The sequence below is a fragment of the Anser brachyrhynchus genome, assembly GCF_964034855.1.
Source record: "Anser brachyrhynchus genome assembly, chromosome: 16".
Lineage (NCBI taxonomy): Eukaryota > Metazoa > Chordata > Aves > Anseriformes > Anatidae > Anser > Anser brachyrhynchus.
The window spans coordinates 15529818-15548466 of record NC_137734.1 but is presented as its reverse complement, the minus strand read 5'-3'; the positions used below and the strand labels follow the sequence as shown (position 1 = coordinate 15548466).

Sequence of the window (18649 nt, the reverse complement as noted above, 5' to 3'; positions counted from 1 at the left end):
CACTTAAAAGGGAGAGGCTGTTGCTGATAACCGGGTCCATAATTTGCAACAGTTCTCCCTTTTAAGTGAACAGAAACTAAAGTGAATCTGGCATTGTGAAGCTTTAAAATACTTTTATTTTTACACACACACCCCACACAAGGGCATCGGTGTCCTTTCAAAAATGCCATTTACATTTCCCTAGAAGATGCAACAAAATGCAAACCATTTCTTCCTAGCAATACCAGGATATTAGAAACTGGAATAAAATGTGTTGAGCAATGCTCCTCAAGAACACATTCAAGGCACTGTCATCTTCCTGGGGAAATGCACAGATTCATTTGTTTGCAGTTTGTTACTCCGTTAATATGAATTAGTCAAGCTGAAGAATTACACCATTTACAGTAAGAAGTTAGTATGATTCATGAACAAACATAAAACGAGCAAAATGAAGTCAAAGATTAAAAGTTACTTACTTCCTCATTCACAATTTCATGTAAATCAGGAATGCTCAAGTCTGCTTTCACAAATGGGATCTTGTCCACTTCTTCAGGAAAAGGGCGGTGCTTGACACTGTATTTTAATCCAACGTCATTTTTAGGAGCTGGTCGAGGTTCTGGTACAAAAGTCTGTCAAAAAAAAAGGGGGGGCAGGGGATAGTTTCACTCAGGGCATTGCATCATTAGACAACATATAATGGGAAATGTACCCTCCCACCACAAGTTTACTAATTCTTATATGAGAGGTATCATTAAAAAGCATTCAGTAATACTTTTAGAATAGACTTGTATTAAAAGTGTCACTGTAAATTCAAAAAAAGAAAAAAAGACACTGTTTCGCTTTTTGTGGTGATTGCAATCATGGTACCTATTATACTTGCTTACCATCTAACCTCTAAGCAGTTGCAAATCCTAATAAAATGGCAAACAATCCTCTGCATCAACAGAGGAATAAGCAGCAGATCGAGGGAGGTGATCGTGACCCTCTGCTCTGCCCTGGTGAGGCCCCACTTGGAGTACTGCGTCCAGGTCTGGGGCCACCAGCACAAGACGGACAAGGGTCTGTTAGAGCAGGTCCAGAGGAGGGACACAAAGTTGATCAAGGGGCTGGAGCACCTCTCCTATGGAGAAAGGCTGAAAGAGCTGGGGCTGTTCAGCCTGAAGAAGAGAAGGCTCCGGGGAGACCTCATTGCAGCTTTTCAGTACTTAAATGGAACTTACAAAAGAGATGGAGAGTGACTTTTTACTCAGGCAGATAATGTCAGGAAAAGGGGTAATGGCTTTAAACTAAAAGAGGGGAGATTTAGAGGTTAGGAGGGAATTCTCCACTCAGAGTGGTGGGGCACTGGAACAGGTTGCCCAGAGAGGTTGTGGATGCCCCTTCCCTGGAGGTGTTCAAGGCCAAATTGGACGAGGCCCCAGGCAATCTGATCTAGTGGGTAGCATCCCTGCCCATGGCTGGGGGGGGGGGGGCAGGTTGGAACTAGATGGTCTTTAAGGCCCTCTCCAACCAAAACCACTGACCCTGATACAATTCTAACAGCTTTTTCAGAATCCTCTACTTTAACCCTACCGACTATGATGATGTCAACAAGTCAAGCTGAGAAGTCCTAGAAGTGAACAGCAGCCATGCTGTGGGTCAGGAGTGAGATGCCCTGCTAAGGTATCAAAAAGACTTGCATTATCTATTTTAATGCAATTTTGACATTGCTATTGTATTATGTTACACCACGTAATTCAAAAAAGTTACCAATGAAAGCAGCAGAAGGTCTAGTTGCAGGTTTGCAGGTGCATAAGATCAAGCAAGCAAGACCTTTATACCTTGAGGGCTGCTTTATAAATTTATTTACAACCCAGTACACTTGAAAAGGGCAACACTTAAAGTTACGTAATGCCTTTAGGTTAGAACAGTTCCCTTAAAACTGGTAGGAAGATCTCCAGCCAAGATGTGACTTGTCCTTTGGTGACTGAGGCAACACACTTGGACTGATGCTATTTAGCAAAACGCTTCAGCTTAATTGACAGCACAGCTCCAAAGGCATCAAGTGAAGGGTCTTCCCAAAGGCTGCTCTGCAGAGATCAGAGTCATCTAAACGTTAACATGACAGCTGAGACTGACAGGCCCACATTTCAGCTACATTATTATTTCCTGTATTTTACTGAGGGTCATAGGAAGACTTTCAAGATTTGGAGATGTTTACAAACAGAAAGAAATTTTGGTAACTGAAGGATATACTCCACTAGGCAACTGCAGTAAGAGAGTCTACTTTAAAATGAGATAGGGCTATTTCTCCTTTACTATTCCTGTCCAGAAGCATTCCATCTAGAGTCCAGAGTCCATCTAGAGTCCGTCTAGAGTCCAGAGTCCGTCTAGATAGATTTTTTTCCACTGTAATTTTACCGCCATCTTTGCAACACTGGGCTTTGCAGTTAATAGCTGTTCTCTCTGCAGCATCTCATACTATATCTCCAGACTTTGTTTCTTCTGCTGCAAGGGCTTTGCCTGACATCCTAAAATCAGCACCAACACTCATGCCTACACAACTAAGCACACTGTACATTGCCCCATCACCTCCGAAGATGCTTTCAAAAAACAAGAAATATGGAGAGTTCCCCCTCCCACTCCCTTAAACAAACCTAGACAGCAACAGCGCTTTCACGGCCTGTATTTATTATTAATCACAAGTTGTAAAGAGTCACCAGAGATGTGTCAACATTACCTACAGCTAAAGGCCCCGTGGCTCAGCCTTAATGTATAATCACCAGTTCTGCGGGGCTGTCTCACATTAGTGGAATTTCTGCTGAACATCAGCAGTTAAAGATTTCTTTATGGGCTTTGATAGAGACCTTTTGATTTGCTTTAGCTCCTCTTGGTAAAAGACAGAGTTGCTGGGCCCATGCAAATCTTCCAGATGTCCCACGGATCAAAACCGTGACAGAAGGGAAAGAGTCATCTGTAAAGCACATGGGTTAAAAGAATAATACATCATCATAAAATACAAATACTTAATTGAGCAATAATTTAACCATAAAGAAACACAGTCATGATTACAGAGATTTTGTTTTCAACGAAAACTCCCTTCCTGACCCTAAAGACAATTTCTAGTGAGTAGAGAACACTAAGCATAATCCTCCTCTGTGCAGCAGAGAACTACTACTACCCAGTAGTAGCCAGATCTGCTGTTTCATCATTAAAAGTAACCTTCATCCAAATTCATGTAGATCACTGTTTCTCTCTCCAAGATGCCCTCCGGAAATTAAAAAAAAATAAAAAGTTATTCAGCCACTGCCTCTTTAGGTATGGCAAAGGTCACATGGAAACACAGTTTCCATGATACTTCTGTGACTTTCTGTGAAGGTCCCCCACAAATAACGGCGATAAGAACAGTGGAAGAACAAGAGATAATGATCAAACTAAGACAAGGGAAGATTCTGACATGAAATGGTGAAAAAATTTATACCAGAAGGAGCTACGCACTGGAATATGGACACAGAGAAATTGTCCTCAGAGGTTTCCAAGACCTGTTGGGACAATGTCATAAGCAACCTGCTCCAAATTCAATACTGACCCGGTTCAGAGAACTGACCCTGTTCAGAGAACAGGAGGTTAGACTGCAGTTTAGACTTCAGTTCTCCTACAGTGCCTTTCAATTTGCATGATTGTGGTTCTAACACAGCAGGGATTTAAGACTCTCTTCAAGATGTAAAGGCCACTGAAGTTTGCTACCTTCGCAGACTAATCACTGTAGTATAGTATATGTAGAGAGGTATACCTCTATAGCTTTTAATTTTATTTTAAAATGTATTTATATCTATCTTCTGTGCATTTAAACCATAAATTGACACCACCAGGTAACTACTAGATATGTATTTCTTCCCTGGTATTTCATGGGCAGCATACCGGAACGTACAGGGTACAGCACATTTACATAAGCAGACATATAAACCAAACCAGCTCCCCACAATAACCCACTTCAGTGGTCTGCCTCAAAAGTGATTTGACATACTTACACATTACTGCAATTAATCTTGTATTTCAAAGGGGATTTGTAAACAAGTTCTGCACAACAAGTAAGGCTAATTTAATTTCAGATTATAATAGCTTTACAGGATTCCTCAGTAACGCATTTAGCACAAGCAGAACAAGGATGAGATTTGCTCAGCTGTTCTGGCATGTTCTAAGCTCTTCCTGTCAGGAACACATTTGCTCAACTACAGACTGAGAGTGAACATATGGCAATGGCTCCCAGGATGAGCTGCAAGATCTGTTTAGTGATTCTCAACGAAATTGGAGCATTCTGGACCACAACTCATAAACCAACAGTTTTTCTCTTACTATCGGTAGACACAATCTGAGCTCATGATGCTAGTTCAGTGCAATCTCTGTTTTCAAGACTAGTATCTAGACTCAATCCTGTCCATAGATGAGGAAAACGCATCTGTGTGAGGTTAACATATCCAACAAACATTAGTCTTAAATGGAGCTAGTACAAAAGAGGAAATGGAGCTAGTACAAAAGAGGAGTTTCATCTACTCTTTTAGGTGATGCCTGGATACATGAAGATTCATAGGAGGGACTTAAGGCGATTAATTGTTCAGTTCAAAGCATCATGTCAATACCACCAGATTTGTTTAATGCAAGCTCTCCTTGGTCAAAGCATACAAGGCTAAAACAAGTCAGAAAGAAAAATTCAGCTCTGAAAGCCAATACTCTGTAACAGATCTCCTTTACAGTAGGTATCATCGATAGAACAGAATGGCATACTAGAAAGCTATAATGGCTCCTTAGCAACTAAAATTGTGCTGAAAGCACCCACAGAAACATTTAGTAACAAGAGACCTAGAGCAAGCAAAAGCAACTGTGCAAAGCATAAAGGTCTCACATGAACTACTTGCTGAGCACCAATCCCCATCAAACCTCCTATACTCTTAATGTTTTTCCTTCTTTTATAACATGGATCCATCGGCTACAATTTAGATGGCAGTCACCTGCAAGTATCTGGATAAAAAACTGCATGAACAATTTGGGTGAGCTTATATATGTTTGACTATCACTGACACTAAAGTTACTCCAGCCACTTCATTCCAGAGCAACATTCTGCTCAACGGCACATCCACAGAACAGGTAAGCCCCTGAAATGTGAGAGGTGCTTGATGAAGCACCTTTATTTTACAGCTGCATGCAGAGAGTTTTAACTAGAGGAACAAGGGAAGAGGAAGTGTTGAACTTACTCTGTTCATTCCCCAGAGGCTGTTCCAACATTGCGAGGATGACACTATTATCCAAAACAAAGTAACGGAAGCTATGTTTGTTTATGGTAGGTAGACGAGAATATTTAATTAACGTGGTTTCATTCACTAAGCTGCAAGGAGAAGCAGGGCCACTGGGAGAAGGAAATGCTCCAAGTAACTGCATAATACTGCAAATGAGAAAAAAAGTTAGAAGTTACGAGAGATTAAGATTTACAGTTCCACCCAAGCATGGACTTTCACTCATATTCTTCATTTATATCTTGATGTAGCAGTTACCCTTACAGTTAGAGTTATCAGGACAAACCAATTATCTGCACCATACCATCAGCTAGTTGTAAAAGAACCAGTAATTTCAGAAAAACGTACATAAGTCTTACAAAAAAGACTAGTCTGCCTACAGAATAAGTTTCTTTATAACCTAGGTTAAAATTTTTATAATTTAGGTTATAAAGATATTAAGTTATATTTTAAAGCACAAAAATCTGTACCATTCTACAGCTTTCTTATGTTCATTCTTGTAAGAATATCATGGATGACTGAAGATATTCCTCCATAATTTAACCAACTATTGAACATCGACAAGCAAGGCATACATAAGGCTCCTAAAAATACATATTTATATCATCAGAAATTATGCAGGATCTTCCCAACAGTAAGTTGAAAACTTCTATGACAGAAGCCAGCAGTGAGAGTTGAGGCTTGTGTCCAGTGTCAGTGACTGAAGATCCTATGATCTGATTTTCACTCAACACCACCACCCAGATCAAAAATAAATTTGTTGATGCTCTCCTGCCACGCTTTTCACTTTACTTGGTAAATAGATATTTTCATCCCTCCAAACAAAAAGAGGCAACAATAAAGGTTTGTTCACAGGTTCCAATGAGTAGCTGTTTTTACCTTGGTAATTACACAGTTGTTTTTATTAACAGTAAAGTTTATAATGATTTTATTAAGTAGAATAATTAAAAAAGCAAGCAGCTATCACCTTTTCCAAACATATTTATACTACTCATCCTCAATTTGTCTTGTCTACCATAATGTTATTCATCCAGTAAAAGAGTGCATTTCAGCTTCTCTGGAGTGAATCTCAATTTTCATCTCTGTGCTCCCTCCCCCCAACCCATGCATCTGCAATTGCGTTTTCAGCAGAATCTCTCAAATCTATTAAGCAAGTCCAATTCTGTGGACAGAATGACACCCCAGCCTGCACTGACTTACACCTGTGACATGTGCCATGGATAAGGAGAAGGGGGAATGGAAGGGCAGGGTGACAGCGTGAAGTGGGAGATGCAAGGAACTGCTGGCTGCAGAGAGCACTGGCCAAAACCAGAACACCAGGGGCTGCAGGCAGGTTTTGCTCTTCAAATAAGCGAATGGGCAGAAAAGGAAGACAGTAATCACAGGGATCTTTTTTCTGTTGGACACCTGTAATGGGAAGAGGAAGACAGCAATGGCAGAGCACAGGACAACCCTGCGCAAAAAACAAACTAGATGGAACTTCTGGGTGACTTTTCAGATGCTCTAGCTACATCACAGAGACCTCATCAGGTGGGAACCCCTAATTAGAACATTCTCTGACAAGGCAATGCTAAACAACAAACATCCTTTGACAAATTACATACCATGTTAATGTAGCTTCAGCAGCATCCTTCACTCTCATGGATGCAGGGTTTGGCTCCTTATCTCCTTTATACTTGACCTCTTGTTCACTGCTTTTGGATTTACTTCCTGAAATGCCCAGCTCCACAATCTCCAGTACCTCTTTTAAACAATCCTAAAACATAAGAGGACCTATCTTAGAACAATCTAACAGATGCCTCAAAGACCTCAGTGAAACAGCAACAGACCACTGATTCAGATAAAGTGCTACTGGTTATCTGAGCTCAGAGATAAAGGCAGAAGATTATTTTAACAGTCAGTGTTGGAGTAAGATCCCATTTACTATAGGAATTATATTTTCTCTGTATACAGATGTCTGATTATGTTTGTATGCCTCTATATCTCATGCTGGCAAGTGCTCTGAATGAATATATGCACTATATATTCCATTCCATTACACATGTAGAAAACAGTCAAGAGGACTACTAAGAATGCAACTGAAAAATGTAAACATATTTTACAAGATAATAAATGTATTTCTGAGGTTATCTGCAGAACTTTTAATTAAGTTCTAAGGTCATTAAGAACAAACTCATCTGGAAAACTGCAAGAAACCCTTTTCCAAATCTTTCAATTGCCAACAGTTTTCATAAAGAAGCAAAGTATATCATGGTATCTAATTCATCAAGAGAATAATAGCAATATTCTAAAAGTAGACAGCAAAGCAACAACAAGTCTGTTGCAGAAGAGGCCAACACTCAGTAGGATCACAGTTATGATTGACAAATACTGCTCATTACAAAATCATTTCCTGAAAATATTTGGATTGCTACAACTAAAGTTCCAATCTCATGGCTTAAGCGAGGGAATAACAAGGAAAGCTTTCTCAAGAATAAATAACTGGCTAAGAACGAAACACAAGTGGTCAGCTTTTACCACCAGAGACCAGGCAGGGTTCCACACCTTGGTCTGTGTTGTTCCTTGAATTCACAACTGATGTAGAAAAACAAGTGAGAAGGAAGGTGAAAGTCTTTAGACAAACCAAAATAAATCAGGGTTGAGAAGCAAAGACCATCTATGAGGAATTACAGAAAGAGTTTACAGTATTGGCTAGTAAAATCAGCATGTGAAATTCGAAGTAGGTATCAGGTGAGGCACCTTGGACAGTCTGATCCTTACACTTGGCAAACACAGTGAGAGGTTCCCGTCGGACTATCATGGCTCAGGAATGAGCCACCGAATTTCCAGTATATACTATGCAGAGTATATAACACCATCCTGATAACCAGTGATAGTCAAAAGAAGAAAAACAAGTGGATCCTTACAACATAAAAAACACAATGTAACTGCATAAACCTGTGCTGGGCCACATCCAGGCAAATCATCCTTTCCTGGTCACCTACTACTGTGCCAATATCACCAAGTACATACAGAAAGCAGTTTTATGGAAAACACTGCTTGAGAGTTTTCAATTTTTCTCTATTTTTTCTTAAATATACATTTTCATATATATATTTTATTTATAGTTACAGAAAGATTACTGAGCTTTCTCTGTAAGCAGATCAACAATGAAAACAGTATTTGTACAAAAAATATATATATTTTTTAACAGTATGATAGGAAGTGATCAGAAACATGTATCTTTCACTGCCTGTTCTCTTCAAACTTCCCAAGGAAATTCCACCTTGGATTAAGCCATGCTTGCTTAGTTTCAAGATAACTGCTTGGTGAAACTATGATTATAAAAACATTAGCATTAAAGAAATTACATTCTTAAGTCTAGATGATGCTTTATAGTCAGGTAATAGCTGAGAAATGAGAAAAGACATGGCTTTTAGTGAAATTTATCCACAGCAGGTAGCTGTGCTATATAAATATACCACTAACTTCCATATTTCTGTTAATTTTCTATTTATTTATTTACATTTCAGTTTTTTTTATTTTCTTCTCTCCTTTTTTCTTCAATTTCACAAAGCAAGAAGAAAGATCAAGATGCTTTCATATAAATATGAAAGCTATTTGTAAAACTAAAAATAGTCTCAGTAAATAAAAAGCAGAAATCAAAATTGAAAGCTATTTTTCAAGTAGGCTGGTTTCGAAATTCTTGGTGTATTTTTGAAAACTACAAAAGCGTGTTGTTTTAAAGTACGAAGAATAGATAGGTTGGGGATGAAATGCGTAACAACTGGGTGTGCTCAAAATACGTACACTAGAGATTCTTACCTTCTCGTCCAGCATGTCAGGATGCTCAGTAAGCCAGACACAGAGGCACTGGAAAGCTGCAACTATCACAGAGTGAAGGTCACGGGAGTGGAGTGGGGCTGGCCGGCTGCACTGGTAGACTATATAGCTGCATACTGAACTAATAGCTCTCTTTTGATCAGAGGAATCAACAGTCACTTTCACCTATATAAAAGCAAGCAGGAGAGGACTGTCAGGTGAGAATTCCTCCACAAAATCTTTTAGAGAAGCAATAGTTTTAAAAAAACATTTTGAAATATAGCTTTAAGAAATGGGAATAAACAGTTAAGCTCTTTCATAATACAGCTTTAAATATGAGGGTAAAAATATTCAACATTGTTGTGGTCGATGGCTCAATGTCCAAGTGGAGATCAGTCAGCAAGTGGTGTTCCTCAGGGGGTCAGTACTGGGACTGGCACTACTTAACATCTTTTTTGGTGACATGGACAGTGAAATCAAGTGCACCCTCAGCACGTGTGCGGATGACACCAAGCTGTGGTGCAGCCGACACGCTGGAGGGAAGGGATGACACCCAGAGGGAGCTGGACAGGCCTGAGAGGTGGGCCTGTGCGAACCTCATGACGTTCAACAAGGCCAAGTGCAAGGTCCTGCACCCAGGTCAGGGCAATCCCAAGCACCAATACAGGCTGGGCAGAGAATGGATTGAGAGCAGCTCTGAGGAGAGGGACCTGGGGGCGCTGGATGATGGGAAGCTCAACATGAGCTGGCAAGGTGCGCTTGCAGCCCAGAAAGCCAACTGTATGCTGGGCTGCATCGGAAGCAGCGTGGCCAGCAGGGCGAGGGGAGGGGATTCTCCCCCTCTGCTCTGAGACCTCACCTGGAGCCTGCGTTCAGCTCTGGGGCCTCCAGTACAAGAAGGACACGGAAGTATTAGTACGAGTCCGGAGGAGGGCCACAAGGATGATCAAGGGGCTGGAGCACCTCTCCTACGAAGACAGGCTGAGGGAGGTGGGGTTCTTCAGCCTGGAGAAGTGAAGGCTCCGGGGAGACCTCACAGCAGCCTGCCAGGACCTAAAGGGGCTGCAGGAAAGCTGGGGAGGGACTCTTTGTTGGGGTGTAGGGATAGGACAAGGGTAATGGCTTTAAACTAAAAGAGGGTATAAGGAAGATATCCTTAGATATAAGGAAGAAATTCTTTACTCTGAGGGTGGTGAGGTTGTGAGGTGGTGAGGGTGGCACAGGTTGCCCAGAGAAGCTGTGGATGCCCCATCCCTGGAAGCGTTCAAGGCCAGGCTGGACGGGGCTTTGGGCAGCCTGGTCTGGTGGGAGTTGTCCCTGCCCATGGCAGGGGAGTTGGAACTGGGTGACCTTTGGTCAACCCAAGCCATCTATGATTCTATGATACTGGAACTAAAATAAATGCTGCATTAAGGTGCCACCACATTTCATGGCTTTGTCTTCAAGAGTAAGAATGGCACCAATACGGTTTAATAAGAAATTAAACTGCAAGCTGAAAAAATTAGTATTTGAAACTTATTTTCAGCAAGTACCTCTTTTCAGCTATAGCAGCCCACTCATCTCTGAAAACCCACTCACTCCCAAGTCTCCCTTCCACAGGGCTTCTTTCTGCTCATATCACTTTCCACTAGGCATATTTTGTCAGCACAGTAATACTCATCAGTGAAAAAGTGAAAGAAAAACCACACTCAGACAAGAAGATTAACCAGAAAAAAAAAATTGCAGAAAAAATGCTCAGCTTCTCTCCCAGCTCAGCAAGGCTTCAGAGAACAAGACTCTGGACCAGAAGGGTTACTGAAGAGCTTTGCAAACTGAGCCACAGGGATCAGCATTATAAAATTAAGCAAATAAGTGGATCTCTTTTCTTCCCAACCTGTGCACTGACACAGGAACGGCCAGTTAAACCTGGATTTTCCTACTCTGTAGCACTTGACCATGCCATGTAAAGCCTTATTCATTATTTAAGAGACAGTCTCAGTATCAAAGTAAGAAGCTGGATAGTCTTGTTGGCGACAACAAGGAAGCCAGACATCTGTACTCAACGAGGGGATGGACGATACTTTGGAGCTGTAGGCATTATTTCCTTCAGGAGCGTAAGACGTACGGCAAAAAGTACCTTTAAGATTAGCTTATGAAAAGCAGATTGGTGAACCAGTACTCCTGTAGGAAACAAGATTTTCCAATTTACCAAGTCCCAGTAATAAGGTGGTACTGAAAAGATAAAGGGTAGGACAGCCCTTAACCTTAGAAGGACTTTGGGAATCGTAGCTTCCAAAGGCACAAGCAGAGTCAGTTCTCCACTCTGAAGCTATGCAGTAAGAGGTGGTCTCTTTCCACCTGATTCATTACTAAAATAGAGAAGACTATCCCAGAAAAAAATATTTTAGTTGCATGAGAATTATACACAGATTACAATGTTTAATATTAACCTGGGTAAGCGTTTGTAAATACATGCTTTCACATTCCTATCTCATTGCAAACGGGGGGGAGGGGGGGGAGGGGGGGAGGAGGCATTAAAGATAGCCTGGCTTAATCACACAAGACACAGGAGCTCCTTATTCCATCCTGTGATCTGTAACACCCTGTAATCATATTTGAACTCATTGCAGAATATTTTCAAAGGTATCCTTTAGCTCATGCCATTGCAGTAATAAAAGAAGTATGCAGCCCAACATGGCTCAGTGCTGACTCCAGGCTTTAAAAATGCCTATGACATGCATATTCAGAGAGATCTGTTGAGGCCCCAGGGGAACGTGTCAGCGAATGCTGAACTGTCACACCAGTTCATTGTGGCTGCTGTAAATACACTAAAGTATTGCTTAACAAACATCACGAACAAAAGCCCTCAAGCAGAAAAGGGCATTTTACTTTTCACCAAAAAAGGTCCCTCAACCTAATAGTGTTAGTTATTGACGATTTACTAATTTGCTAGTTAGTCCCATTATCGGCTAGGTGCGTCTCCTCAGAGGAGAGTGACACAGACTGCAGCTGAGGGTGCCAAAATCAAATGAGTGGTTCAGCTGGGAAGTGGTGAAGGAAAACAGCACAGCCAGTTTCAAATGAGGAACCGTGTGTAGATAGAGCTTCTGAGAAGGTGACGTTTTCACATCAGAAATACACTATCATTTTCTAAGTTCAAATTATTTCCAACAAAAGTTTAGAAAACAACTCATTTACAAAAAGGGCAGTCAAACTATTTAATGCCCTGGTGTATTTCCATCCTGGACTAACTACAACAGAAACTCTTGTTTCTAAGGCTGATTATACAGTGAATGGACAGACTGAACATCCAGCCAAGCAAGCTATGATAAATGGCTCACAGTGGCATTGAAAACTAACGGCCCAAGCCCATACACTGCCCACTGGAAACTTAGTGGCATGTTTTTTTCTCAGCTGTGCAACCTAGTATGTCAGATGCTTCCCCAGCAATGTAAAAAGAAAGAAATAAAACCACAACCAAAACCCAAAACAAAGCAAAAAGGTCGACATGTGAATCCATGAGAAAGATTAGGAATCACCCAGCTAGCTCAACAAAATCAGCCAGAACCGCACAGTAGAGCAACATGTATCTGAACCAGCCACCCTGAGCTTTGCTTTCAGCCAAGAGGCATTTACTGGGTTCACTTCACTTGGACCAGTGAGCTCGTACATTAGGGTAAGATGAAGCAACCCTACAAGAGGAGGACAGTTTTTTTCTCAAGTCCAAATAAACACTTGCTGACAGACTCAGATGCAGACTTCTGCCTGGTGGCATGACTTTCATCTGAACAGGACAGTGATCACCCTTCTGAGAAGAGGCTGGAGCAACCAAAACTTCATCTCTCACCTTTGCCAATCCAGAGAGAAGTTCCAGCGCAGCCAGTGAGATGCTCATGTCCTGCCTCCATTGCGAGTTGAGTCTTTGGGTTACCAGGTGAATGCTGCGTATCAGTAGTCCTGCAGCTGTATCTGTATTAAGAGCTAGGATATAACCCCAATACCACATAGCATAGGGAGGGAAAATAACTAAGCATTAGTAACAATAAGCAAAGCACGGGCACAAGCCAAAGCAGCCACGATACACACACAAAATTACATACAACCCACAATCTAGAAATTTGGTCTCTCTTGCCCAGGCTAACTCCCTCGTATACAACACCAGTGTATTACACAAACGCATTCAGACTAGCATCTCATCTCATTTTTTGTTTCTTTTGTAGACATTTTGGACAATCACTGTCATATTTCAGCAACACAATGGCTAGCTTCAAGTTTTGGTATTGTTCCCTACTGTACTTAAATTGCTCTGATGTCTTGCAGACTCAGAAGAACTTCAGCATTAATCATACACGTTAGACATCAGTACTTACACATGTAGGCACTAGTAACGAACTAATAGAGAACGTGTAGCTTCAGATACCTAAGTCAGAAGTTAGCTATTCTCTCTATACTTAATTTTATCAGAAGTTGCATCAGGTATTTAAGTGTAAATAATGAAAGAAGCCATCCTGGAAAAAAGATACAATTGGTTCTAGACTTTTAATTTTCTTGATCCTCTAGCTCAAAATTAAAATTATAAAGTGTTTTTAGGCTCAATTGTTCATTGTTAAGACTGAACTAGTCAAATTAATTTCAGAAACAATGTTCTCTGTCACCCTAGTAGGGGATTAAAATGTTAGCTACAGTTCACCAGTAAATATAGACCATCAGTTTTCGATTTATCCTTCAAACATACAGCAGAAACGTAGAAATATGTTTCATAAATTTATTACAACCTTACCTCCTGTGCATAGGATTTTTTTTAAAAAACAGTAAAATAAATCAATAATGCCAACAAGTTCAGGGTCAAAATATTACAAAAATACTTTTTAAGTTATACCGTGGTTTAAATAGCCAATAATTCAACTACAAGATTTTTTTTTTAACCTTATAAATGGATATTTTACACTGAGAGATTTCAAGAGCATTTGTCAATGAAAACACGAGTTAAACATGTAATTCAAGTGGTGTGGTAAAAACTAGCACTTCAATCATTTCAGAAAAATCCTTTTGAGAAAGCGCTAACATGCTTATGTGAATATACTAAAATCTTTCCCATTAATCTCCCTCTTCTTATTTTGAAAACTAGAGGGAAAAAATTTGTCTGGTGAGAACAGTTTTTTACCTAGCCTACAAGATGGTCTGTTCTCCCATTCACTTGGCTAACACCAATTACGTTGCTAAAGACCAAAGGAGCAAATAAAATTCCAGAATCTCAGCAAGCTTACCACAGAAAGGTTTAGAAGAACACCTATTTTATTAGAGATTAAAAAATGCACAGTACAAGACATAACAAATTAATATTAATTGAAAAATGGTTGTTATAATGACACGTTGCAAGCGTTCTGCTTACTTGCTCTATAAAAACAGGAGTTCCCCAAATGGTCTTTAAAAACAAAGGTGCTACAAAGCTCAGGTAAGCATTTGGAATGCTACCAAAATGAATAAAGCAATTAATTTATACCTGATGTGTTCCATTGCTATTCACGAAAACTAAACACATTGACAACTTATGACATAGTAAAGCAGTTTGCAAACACTTTTTCCATAATTTATGTTATTACTTTGAAAACGTTAATAGGAGAGTCCCGTGGTAGTATTAAAAACCAACTAACGCATAAAAACCAACCAGCACACATGAACATGAGCACCACATATGGGCACATATGAGATCAAATCAGTAATAAACAAAGGAGCTATCCACCTCAGGTTCAAAACATCCATGCATATTAATGTATTAGCCAGAATTACAAAAGGGAAAAAAAAAATCAACTTAGGATATAATGACACATTTTTTTCAAAAGGGCTACCCTTACCATAATCCCTTAGAAGGGCTTGTGCTGGTCGTTCACTGTCTGGTGTTGTAGGCTCTGTACTGCCTCCGCTTGCAGTGCTAATGCCACTGTTAGTACGACTGTGGCTTTTGAAGAGGTTATTTTCGCCACCATTCTGTAAATTGAAAGTCAGTTTTAAGTGATGAGATTTTTTGAGTAGAATTCTCTATATAGCAGGATACTCCAGATACAGGGGAGAAATATGATCAGACCTCAGGGAGCTAACTGAACGTCTTAAAACAGCAGATAAAATGAACTACATTCTTTCTGAAGCAGTAACTTCATAAACAAACAAACGAAAATCTTACCGTTTCCATCTGACAGCCAATGGCTTCTAACAGTGCTGAATCTTGAACAATATTTAACATTGCACCTGAAGATTAGATGAAAGAAGGTTAACTACTAAAGACCATAATAGAACAGTCATGGCTAAAATTTAGAGAAGTACTGAAGGTCTAGAACACAGAATTTTCCTCCTGTTTTATAGAGAGTTTTTATAAGAGTTCTATAAAGCACAAGGATTTGCTTCAGGCTTAGCAATTTGATACAGACGAGAGCTGAGGTAAAGAATGCTTTCAGCTATTTTAAAAATGCTTTCAACATAGGTTTCTTAAATTCCTCAGTTCAGAAGGATTTTTGTTTCACAGAAGGGTTGTAACCTTTCCCTGTCTCCCATCAGACTGCGATCATTTAAAAACTCAAGTTACATTTAAAGAGATTTATTGATTCTGTTAGTAAAATAACAGTAGTGTTCAGATAACTGAGACAGCTAAAGTGCACTGTGTAGTCCAAAGCCATCGCAAGGGTTATACAGTACTGGCCTGGGCTAATCTCTGTGCCTGGCACAAAGAGCCTCCCTTCCTCAATTTGGCCATGAGGAGCCAAAAGGCAGCTGGTAACTGGCAAACAAAAACATGGTTTCAAGTTTCATTGGACTAACAGTACAGACAGCAACCTGTTGGAAGATAAGGCGGATAACGTCTGGTCCATTCAACAATCCTTAATACATCAACAAAAGGGGCTGTGATCGTTCTCATACTGATCGAGGACCCATTAAAAAAAACCCCAATCCACTGTAGCAGAGCTATTTTTATAGAGATGTTTCTGCCCAAAATCTAGACCAATATTTGCATCACTGCTCTCCAAAACCACAGATTATCAAATTAAATATCACTTTCGTTCTGATTTGGCTAAAACATAAAACCAACTTCCTAAATCAGGAAGCTGGTGCATAGTCTGAGGCAGAATATACCAAAATTCTCTGCATAGAATTGAACCCCAGGATCCCTTTTCCATGCTTTTTTGTTTGTTCGTTTTCCCACTGATGCCCAAAATAACGTACTGAAGAAGCTGAAGCTCTCAGTACAGGTGTAACCAACCACACTGCACTCAAATTAGCCAGCAGGTAGACAGAAAAATCCATCCTGGGAGAGATAACTACACACAAGCGTAAGACACAGTTAAATTAAAACTGCTGATGCATTCTGGATGTCTTATGTCGAGTAGTGCAAACAGCCTGTAACTGCATTAATTTTTTTCCCCCAACCTAACAATGAGTGTTTAGGAAAACTCCAGTTGCTATACGAAGAGAAATGCACTAGTCATTGACAAATATTTAATGAGCAGCTGGAAATAAACGCCATTTTTGTTTAGAAGGTGGTGGCACGTGCAAGAACCTCTTGCTAACCTGGAGATTCACGAATCCTCTCCAACCAAAGCCAGCAGGACATAACTTCACATATGGAAACCAGAGCTTAACAACAGGAAAACAGGGGAAACAGCGCATTAAGGTGTCTCAGCCAGGTAATGGTGAAACCATCCTAGGCAGAGGATCTGCCCAGCTGGATGCAGGCACCAGAGGGGTATAGGAACACATGGGTAAGATTTAACAGAACATCACCCCGCAGTCCCTGAGCCGAGACAACCGCCAGTGTGCTGATGCCCCGTGAGTCTTCCTTAGAGGACCACTATGAAACCATACATTTCCTCAGCCCTTCACCAGCACTGCCTACAAAACATTCTTCCAAATTATTCTCCTCTGGTCTTCTGCTAGTAAAGAAATAGTTTCAACCCCTGAAAAGAAGCTTTCTGAAAGACTTTGCAGACTGGATTTGTTTCCATTCACTGCAGCGCTTTTGTCCTTTCCCCTCCCCTCTCCCGTTAGTCAGATAGGCTCTCTGCGTTCCAGAACAAGTCAGGTGCCTACCCAGGGAAAATCCACTTGCTTTTTAAACAGTCAAAAAGAAAATGGTATGGTAATTGTTTTGAGGGACAAGGACGCCATAACGTGGAAAAAAAGTTACTTCTACATAACAATAGGGAAACGAATCAGGGAAAAATAAGGCAACTGAATTTTTACTTGACTGAAAATACATCCAACTTGAAAGATTATGCTATATTCACGATTTCAGCTTCTAGTTACTAAGTATTCACATGTTAATACATCTATTACCACAAAGAACAGTTTGTTGCCAAACCATGATGCATCTCCAGACTCTAATTCTGAAGCTTTTATGTGAAGATTTATACAGTATTAGACAAATATCATTTGTATTCTGCCAACACTGGAGTTTCAATTTATTTCTAGGCTTAATCATGCAAAGAACTAAAACGTTCCAACAAAAATGTTCCCTGTAATCCACTAGTCAAGAATTCTTACCAATATTAAAACAACATTTTTTTTTTTCTATTTACTTTCCTAGTTATGGACTGACTTTACCTACTAGAACATGCTTTAATTCTATCTTTAATTTTCAAGTACCATTCTACATTTATGAGGAGAAAGACACACATTTTTAACAAAAATGTGACTTTTGTAAAGATGTTTTCATGGTATGAGGGAGATGATACAGAAGATGACCTGCCAGGAACTTCACCTCTTCTTCTTGCAAAGCAACATGTAAATAATTACTAATATTTAATTATTCCAGGAGAGATTAAGCAAGACATTTCCATAACTGAATTAATAAATAATAAACATTGAATTTACCTAGTATCATTTGAGTGTTGTTGGGATCTGTTTCAGTTTGCAAAGCTCCTATAAGTATATTCACAAGCCTCAGCTTCAAGGAGAGAAAGGTTACTGGCTTATCATACGTTGAGCTATCATCATTGCTATACTTCCCTTCCAGGACTACCTGAAGGAAAAATACACTTATTTGAGTAGAGATCAATTCCATACTTACGCTAAACACACCAGCATGGTATTGGTTTGAAAAGTCAACATCCACAGCACACATTACTACTGTCGACATGTAGCATAGTCTTACTGTTAGAAAAATTGCTGTAAGAGTTTCGGTGCTAATCAGAATACTAAATACTACAGAACACCACAACTCATCCAAATGCCACTCTAAAACTACCAGGAAAACAAAGCTCAAAATGCAGAAGAAAACTAAGTTTATTACCTCAGATTTTATGGTTCCAAAATGATGAGGGAGAGGCAACAAAGACAGCAAGATGTTAATTGAAGCTCTTCTTAGCTCTGTGGGGTTTACATAGATTTTAAACTTTGAGAGTTCTCTGCAAATCAAAGCATCATACAATTAATCAACTTCTCCCAAAAATTTGAAGCCAAATTTTAAGTGAAAATTAAATATACAGACATCCATGGGTCTTAAACAATTTGCAGTACATGATGAAGCTGTTTCTTTCTTGATTCAGGTTTCTTATTTTGTAACAGTGGCAACGAAACAATTTATTCATGCAAGAACCATTATTTGTTTAGTAATTTCTACTGAACACAGA

General features: G+C 39.9%; 1 protein-coding gene across 1 annotated transcript in view; it reads right to left on the bottom strand.

The window, feature by feature from the left end:
- The window catches only part of RALGAPB (Ral GTPase activating protein non-catalytic subunit beta), a 69471-nt gene that overhangs the window by 18593 nt on the left and 32229 nt on the right, over window positions 1-18649 (bottom strand). The window contains 10 exon segments of the mRNA XM_080557824.1: window positions 444-608; window positions 2826-2932; window positions 5211-5398; window positions 6854-7005; window positions 9054-9236; window positions 12877-13010; window positions 14885-15017; window positions 15211-15275; window positions 17892-18039; window positions 18310-18424. Of these exon segments, the coding sequence (XP_080413950.1) occupies window positions 444-608; window positions 2826-2932; window positions 5211-5398; window positions 6854-7005; window positions 9054-9236; window positions 12877-13010; window positions 14885-15017; window positions 15211-15275; window positions 17892-18039; window positions 18310-18424 (1390 nt within the window).